The sequence below is a fragment of the Hippoglossus hippoglossus genome, chromosome 15 (genome assembly GCF_009819705.1).
Source record: "Hippoglossus hippoglossus isolate fHipHip1 chromosome 15, fHipHip1.pri, whole genome shotgun sequence".
NCBI classification, from domain to species: Eukaryota; Metazoa; Chordata; class Actinopteri; order Pleuronectiformes; family Pleuronectidae; genus Hippoglossus; species Hippoglossus hippoglossus.
Genome location: NC_047165.1, coordinates 1,013,880 through 1,022,112, shown reverse-complemented (window position 1 = coordinate 1,022,112; position 8,233 = coordinate 1,013,880). Strand labels below are relative to the sequence as shown.

The 8,233-nt window shown below is 43.2% G+C and overlaps 1 protein-coding gene across 1 annotated transcript; it reads right to left on the bottom strand.

The window, feature by feature from the left end:
* Nucleotides 1-995: 995 nt before the first annotated feature.
* Nucleotides 996-7,088, bottom strand: nphp1 (nephronophthisis 1). The gene is made up of 20 exons (XM_034607818.1): nucleotides 6,753-7,088; nucleotides 6,238-6,299; nucleotides 6,040-6,100; nucleotides 5,588-5,721; nucleotides 5,159-5,363; nucleotides 4,502-4,603; nucleotides 4,285-4,382; nucleotides 4,068-4,116; nucleotides 3,805-3,892; nucleotides 3,553-3,647; nucleotides 3,326-3,454; nucleotides 3,049-3,123; nucleotides 2,787-2,897; nucleotides 2,617-2,699; nucleotides 2,435-2,511; nucleotides 2,250-2,352; nucleotides 2,050-2,162; nucleotides 1,897-1,970; nucleotides 1,449-1,493; nucleotides 996-1,317 (listed from the first exon to the last, which is right to left on the bottom strand). The coding sequence occupies exons 1-20, from the start codon at nucleotides 6,816-6,818 to the stop codon at nucleotides 1,024-1,026; spliced, it is 2,064 nt and encodes a 687-aa protein (XP_034463709.1). The 5' UTR covers nucleotides 6,819-7,088; the 3' UTR covers nucleotides 996-1,023.
* Between the last annotated feature and the right edge of the window lie 1,145 nt (nucleotides 7,089-8,233).

The following is an 8,233-nucleotide window of genomic DNA, read 5'->3' as shown; positions in this document are numbered from 1 at the left end:
CCAGATTGTTGTACAACTGTTGTATCATTGTTAAGATCCAGTGGAGACATGAAACCACAACTGAGGGACGATCCCAGCCGCTCTGTGCCCGACTGCTCCTTTTATACCAGGCTATAAAAGATCACAGGAGACTAATTATTAACTGTGAACTCGGCTCTGTTACCCTGTAACTCTACACCACACACACACACACACACACACACACACACACACACATACACACACACACACACACACACACACACACACACACACACACACACACAAAAGATGTTGTGGTGGGTGGAGAGATGAGTGGAGCAGGTCAGTGACGACGGGGCTGAAAAACCTGTGATAAATCCATTAGTATAATTTTATTAGACAATAGGATAATTTGTAAGTGAAAGTATGAAGACATGCTCTTTATTCATTACTGGTTCTATTGGTACAGAAACACGTCTCAGAACAAAGTGTTGAACTGTGATTAAAGACACACAATGTAGTTGATGTGACCTTTGTCTACGTTCGCTCACCCTTTATTTCACACCGATCAACAGACTCTCAGTTTCTCACGCTGCTGTGCACAAAGATGTCTTTGTGGATGTATTGTATATTAATGCGTTAGCGTCGTGCTAGTATTTCTTAAAGCTGAACTTCATTTCCTGTCACAATGCAGAATAGACATGTGGAGAAGTGTGGTTATAGAATGGATTTTGATTTCTGTCGACAAATCCCATTAAGACAGAAACCAATGGTTGAGGTGTTCCTTAGTTAAAATGAGTCAGTCCCACACACCTAACGTCCCCATCAGTACTCTGTGTATCGATTCAATATTCAGAAATGGAGAAACCTAGTATAGTTTGTCTTTTAATCATATTAATTGACAATGACACAAAATATAGAACATTAGCAGCTTTATTCTTTCAGTTTACATGTTTCATAAATATATTTATGGCACATTCAAGGGTTTTATTCACGTTAGCAAACCGAACTGATGCCTGATTTAAAAAAAATTAAATTATTTCATAAAAATACAATCAATCCTCAAGTTGTACTTTGCCCCTGAGTGACATGGAGGAGGTCAAAGGTCAACTCGGTGATATCGAAGGCGAGGTGGGGGTGCATGGGGTCCACATAGACCTCCGGACATCCTGATTGGCCCGTGGTGTGCTGCTGGTGTTTGAGAGAATCCAGGGTGGCGTAGATGGCTCTGGCCCGCTGCTCCTCTGAGGGGGGGTCGGCCCAGCGGTGACGGGGCAGCGAGGGCGAGTGGAGGAGGAAATAGACGGACGACATGTAGACTTTCACAAACTCCTGTTTGACAAAAGACAAGTCTCTCTGCAGACACACAGAGAGGAAGCAGCAGTTTGCATCAGCTCGTCATCTGCAGGGACACACTCCTACACACTGTGAGGTCGCCCTCTACAGGCCTACACTGGTACTACACAAATATACACAATAACTCTCACCTTCTGTGCTCTGCTCATGTTGATCTCAGTTTCCAGCCACGCACCCTGAGGACAACACATCATTTCACATGCAAGACAAAAAGATTATTTTGTTTTTCTCACTTTAATCACTTTATTACAGAACATAATATATTTGGGATTTTCTTGCTATTATAGCGACGGGATGAGCCAATCAGCTGGAGAAGAAACTAACCTTAAAATATTGTATTTACTGTGTCAGGAGACTTTTCATGACTTAGGATTCACAAGTGTTCAGATATGATAACTGTCCATGAGAAATGCTAAATACTGATCATTTCAGGCATAGAAATTATCACATTTATTTGATAATCTATAAAATATTCTTACTTTAATTCTACACTACGATGTATATAGCTGCTAAAAAGAATCTGGATTTAAAGATTTGTGCTTTAATCCGGGACGTAGGACGGATTCCCTCTGAACTGACCCTGAGAGCATCCAGCAGGTCCACTTGGTCCAACAGAACAGGGAATGTAGAAAGTACCGGACTGCAGATTAGATCTGAAACAGAAGTGTTACTTAATGTGGCTCCTATGAAAACACTGATCCGTGCAGTTTGGATCCGAGGAGGGTGTGTTACCTGCATCCTGCATGGTGGGCCTGTCCATCAGCAGTGTGTCAGCTAACAGTTGTCTGTGCAGAGCCAGCAGGTGGACGCAGCTCAGACAGTGCAGCAGAGTGTCAGGGAGGAGACTGAGGGACAAAGGTAGAGTGCATGTGTGTACACCTGAGGCCAAATACGTCTGGTAATGATTTATATGTCGTTGCTGATGTTCCCACCTGAGCTGCGTTCTGGTCCGACTGTTGGTGGATCTTAACCTGACGATCAGTCTCGGCTGCCGTCTGGCCTGAAGCATCTGCTGGAAGACACCAGCGGCTGGAGCTGAGAGGAGAGGAACACGGAAAGGTTTCACCACAGTCACTTCCTGTCTGGACTTCTTTTGAGCTCCGCTGCATCATCTTACATCCTCTGGTGACTGAAGCTTCCATAGCCACGTCCTTCTCATAGGGAGTTCCCCCGTTCACCTGCAGCTCATAGGTCCTATACCCAGATTAAATGGTCAGTTGAATTTTCACAGGCACATATATGGAAAAACCATGAGTGACACTGGTGTGTGTCTGGGTGATTTCAAATGCACGTGTGTACCTGTTGGGGAGTGGATTTCCCGTGTCGTCGCTCAGTTTGAGGAAAGCCCAGCCGCAGCTCAGTTCTCCTCTCTCCCCAGTCGACTACAACACACACACACACACGTAGCTAGAGATAGAAACTCTGTTGTATCAGTCATGCTCCATTTTCCAAGTTTCATTTGTCCTCACATTCCGTATAAAAGTGACTCCCAGTTCAAAGAGGATCCCGAGGTCAGGAGACGCAGAGTTGCAGCGAAGGAAACAGTCTCCATCCAGGAGGGCGGGTAGGACACCTGTCATCTGGGGGACACGCACACAAACATCAGCACTTTAAACTCTAGATTATGGTCAACATTATGTTTCCTCTCAGGGAAAATCAGATTTTTAGAGTCAGAAACAGTTAAAGCAACGAACAGAGGAACACGACATCTTCTGAACGCTGTGAACACACCCTGGGAGAGAAGCTCCAGGTCTTTGGGCTCTTGTGGTTGTAAGTGGCCCGCACTGTGTGGATGTTACTCAACACCTGAAACACAAGGTCAGCTCATTCAAGGAAACTCTGGGATAGAACATGAATCACAGAACCAGCAGTAAAGAGAAGTTTACTACATCTAGCACTGGTGGTTCACAGATGGATCTACAGGGAAAACTTAGAGAATAAATACTAGAAATCAAGTAGAGCTGCACAAAAAGCTGTCCAGTATAAACTACAGAGATAACTCTGATACCTGAGTTCCATCGAAGGCACAGAGGCGTATGTGTCGGCTCAGGACCTGAACTCCGACCCCTGGGGTGGGAATCATCTTGCAGCTCCACAAAGTGAAGCAGACACAAGTGCGGACCTGCCGAGCTCGAACCTGCACAACAGGAGGCGGATGGAAGATCACAGGAATCTGACCTGATTCAAGTCAAATAGGAAGTAAACAGAAGGAAAGAGGGAGAGAGAGCGTCTCACCCTGCCAGTGTCAGGGTCCAGAAAGAGGTCCTTAAAGGAGAGCTGTGATTGGCTGAGATCAGGCTGAATATGGTGACTCCCTCTGTACGTTACACCTAGAAGAAGATACACAATGTTATCACTTTGATTTTTCATCACAAAGAGCTGAAATGTGAGAGAATCATCCAAGTGTGTGTGTGTGTGTGTGTGTGTGTGTGTGTGTGTGTGTCTCTGTGTGTGTGTGTGTGTGTCTCTGTGTGTGTGTATAATGACCTTCTTCCACCAGCAATTTATTGAGAGTTGATGGTCTAAATCCTGAAGGTATAGCCCCCATGGCAGAGAGCACATCTGTCGCATCAATCTGTCACACACACACACACACACACACACACACACACACACACACACACACACACACACACACACACACACACACACACACACACACACACACACACACACACACACACACACACACACACACAGTTGATAGGTTAACTAACTGGTATCAGATGTAGTACAGAAGGTAGTGGTACCTCAGTCAGAGCCTTCCTCACAGTGGACCAGTTGGAATGGGACGCCCCACTGGAGAGAGGAATCTCTATTAGTTTCACACCAATATTCAAATGATTGATATTTTGTGGTTGTTCATCATTTGGATAAATTGTGAAACTCTATTGAATCTGATGGCAACACAAACGACAAGCTGCTGCTAAATGTCATCAAACTTAAAAAAAGATTAAAAAGTTGAACCTCTGTTTGTCATCGGTCAGCTCTTCACCATCTTCCTCCTCCTCAGAGGACTCTTCCTCATTTTCATCATCATCGTCGTCATCAACACCAGAATCAATCTGAAAAGTAGCACAACAGTTACTTTAACTTTTTAATTTAATAATATACTGCTTGTATGAATCCACAGGGCCAAACTGCTGGACCCCCTGTGGTGCCGACTCTCAGCAGGTTGCGTTACCTTCAGGTAGGTTTTTGGAACCACTCCTCTGTTGCCTTCACCGTCCTGAGCCAGCCACCATCCGTCTGCCGTCTTCCTGATAATCCTCAACACGCCCCCCCTCTTGAAACAGCAACAGTCATCCAATGAATTCAAAGATTCAAAGATCCTCATTGTCGTCAGGTGCAGCGTTAGTTCTGCATCACTAACAAACACACCATCTTTTTAATAGAACGATTTTGAGATACAAGGAGATAAAACTCAACGACAACCAGGTCTGAAATTCAAACCTGGGTTTTGGTCTGTTTACATAAAGTTAAATATCCTTGCATCACATGTATTTAGCTACAAAGTGTTTATTCTAATCAAAGCTGTAAATACTCTGATCTCTCTGATGTTCTCTGTTCCACGTGACATCTGTTCACTTGTGTCCGTCCTGGGAGACGGATCCTCACATGTGTCTCTGAGGTTTCTACCTTCTTTACCTGTTCAAAGGTTTTAGTAGTTTGACTCTTAAGAACAGAGGACGTCTCACCTTGTTAAAGACTCTGAGACAAACTGGGATTTGTGATTATGAGACTATTCAAATAAAGTTTGATTGACTGATGTAATCTGATTCATATAAGAAATCATACTGATGTTAAATGATGCAGAGAACAGCAGGACAGGTAACTTCACCTGAACAGACAGATCTCCCTCCTGCTCTCCTTGGAAATCACTGAGGACTCTGTAGTTGGGAGAGTCTGACTGGGAGGGGGGGTTCACAGCTCGCTTCTCATCTTCATCCTCATCACTGTCATCATCATCATCATCATCATCATCATCATCACTGTTACTGTCTTCGCCCTCGTCGTCGTTATCACTTTCTTCCTTTGGAGAATAACTGCGGACGAAAAGATGATAACAAGAAAAGTTTCAACTTGTGCTTTGAAAATGATGTTTCTGTTCAGCTCCGTTACAAAAGTACATTACATTGTTGTAGGTTGCATTCGGGAATATGATGTTCATGAGTGAATAACAAAGACGATTTGCATCGTATGTGAACAATAATAAGTGAAGCGTGTCACAGCTCTGTGTTTCGTAGCAGTGAGCACACAGGTCACTGACCCGGCAGCTGAGCTCGGCCCTGGGGGTGAGAGCTGCAGCGAGAGCGAGTTCAGACGCTCCAACTCGTTCTGCAGTCGTGTCTCCTCTTCCTGTTTCCTTTGGGCGTAGTTTCCCACAGGAGCCAGCTCATCAGCCTGTGAGGCAAGAAAATAGGACTTCACTTGATCCAGGTGAGCAAACCTGAGCAATACACAATACACTGAGTGTAACCTGAGGACATCTGTCTTTCTTTGACACTTGTATGTGATGTATGTTCATGTTCCACCATTCCCCTCAATTACCTACAGAAAAAACTCAGTTTGATTAAAAGGTCCTCGTGGACATTTGATTTCTAACCATAATTAGCCTCAAGTTGAAGGATATGAACAATTTGTATTTGTCAGGAAATAGATTGCTGTCTATGTTCTGCATGTAGGAGCTGAGATGAATAATTGTAGAACTCTGCTCGTTACCTTTGTCAGTTTCCTCAGCGTCCTCAGTGTCTTCTCTGCCGACAGCTGCAGTTCTTGACATCTTATTGAAATACACATAGTTAAAATCAAACGTCAAGGCCTTGAGACAAACTATCAACAGGCTGAAGGCTGAGGTGTTGGAGGAGAGGCTCCAGGTCCAGACTACAGAGGAACCCCTGCTGGGACTCAGCTGGTTACCTGCGAGACGCCTCTTCAGTGGATCCAAGCTGACTCTGCACATCCTTCAGCAGACTGTCCACCTGGGTCACAACAACACAACATGTTGAACTCATCCTGTTCAGATGCTGGGTGACTTACTGCAACCTCCCTGGTTCTTATCATCATGTATCTCTGTGAGCAGTGAAGCCCATTGCACCAGCTTCATTAACCTCTGCTCTTTAATGCTCCTCTCTTTTAACCCGGAGCTTCACTGAAGAAGTCAGATGCTACTTTGCTTTTATTTATTTATTCTTCAAACTTCAGCTCAAACATCATCCACCAAAACCACGTGATTGGAAGAAGTTCGTGACTTTGACCTTTGTTTACATCGCTCGCTGAAATCTAAACGCGTGGATGAAGGAGGTCACGAGCTGTGACGACCACACCTCCTGTGGACAGACAGGACCACAGACATGATGTCGGTGGTCGCGCTGCATCGAGAAGTCTGTGGTCTTACAGTTCAGACATCCCCACGAAGTAACGAAGTAACGAACCTGCTTCCTGGTGTCGTCCACTTCTCTCTGGAGCAGCTGCAGAGCTCCGTTTCTTCTGAGAGGCATTTCATCACCGACACGACATGTGTTAGCAAACCACTTAGCTAGCTGGCTAGCTGACGCGACACGTCCACTGGTCGCTAGGCAACCGAGTTCCTCTTCAAGGCTGTAACTAACCGGAAATAAAACCCTCGTTTGTATAACCTCGTCCAAATAATGAAAACCTATCGTGTGTGTGTTGTTTCTCAATATTTGTCACTTCCTGTTGTGCATTTGTCTTTTAAATATATTTACAAATCTTTGTGTTTTGAATAAATCTCTACTTTCCTCTCGATGTGGATCTACTGCCCCCTAGCGGACCGGAGGAGCAGCAGTCAGAACCTCGTTCTGCTGAGCCCACACATTTCACTGTTGTGTCAGTTACAGAAGACACGTGGTCATATTCATTCAACAATAATATGTCTGCTTGTAATAATAACTAGCATTTTGAACGTAACAAAATAATGGAAATATTGAGACATCTACATCCTGAATCTCCAAGATTATCGTTTGCAGTATTTTTGTAGTGTTTTATAGGATTGTTTCAGTATTTTCCAGGGTTTTTGTTTTTAGTTTTGTGTAGTATTTGTTAAGAGTTTTTGTGTGTTTTGTATTATTTTGTAGCATTTTTAGAGCATTTTGAAGTATTTTCGTGGTGTTTTCTAGTACTTGGTCATTTCGGTAGTAATTTCTAGCTTTTTTTGGTAATTTGTAGTAGCTTCGTATTGCTTTTTAGAACTGGATTGTTTTTGTCATATGTTTGTAATAATTCTTAACATTTTTTTCATAGTGCTTTTTTGTATTTCTGTGTATTTTGTAGTAGGTCAATACTAACTTGTAGTAGTTTCTAATATTTTTGTAGTATTTCAAACAGTTTTTCTGGTCATTATCTCAGCTCAATATCTCATTTGTGATTTTTCACCAGAGTGCACATTTCAACACTCGTCCTTCACTTTGTGATTTTCAACCTTCAAGTATCAAAACCCTCAGTTCACTCATTACATTCCTGATCTTAGTTTTTTCTTTTCTTTTTTTTGAAATACTCGTCTTCTTTTCTCTCGTCAAAAACCATCAGCTCTTTAAAATGAATCTTCTTCAAACTTTGTGATAAAAACTTCAAATGGGTCCAAACATCTTCAGCTCCTCAGATATTATTAATCTCTTTGAGGTTTTCAGATTAAAATGGGTTTGAATATGATCATTTTCTGTTTTTCAGTAAGTGTTTCTATGCTCTGAGATACCTCACATCACATTGTGTCACATTTTGTGATTCCTTCTCTTTCACTGCTGAAGCGAGGCGACTTATTTCACTGTGACAGCAAAGCCTTCAACGTGATTCAGAAACTCAGCAGAGCAGTTTCTAGTTCAAGCAGATCAGGACGATGGATCTCACACAGATGGTCAGGAAACTTTAATGTCACTTTTCACTGTGTGAATAAAGG

Excerpts from the sequence above, each read along its gene's own strand:
- nphp1 (XM_034607818.1), bottom strand. The coding sequence starts at position 6,818 with ATGCCTCTCAGAAGAAACGGAGCTCTGCAGCTGCTCCAGAGAGAAGTG. Across the intron at positions 4,117-4,284 it reads CTGACCGATGACAAACAGAG|TGGGGCGTCCCATTCCAACT; the intron begins GTTCAACTTTTT and ends TCCTCTCTCCAG. Across the intron at positions 1,318-1,448 it reads ACATGAGCAGAGCACAGAAG|AGAGACTTGTCTTTTGTCAA; the intron begins GTGAGAGTTATT and ends GTGTGTCTGCAG.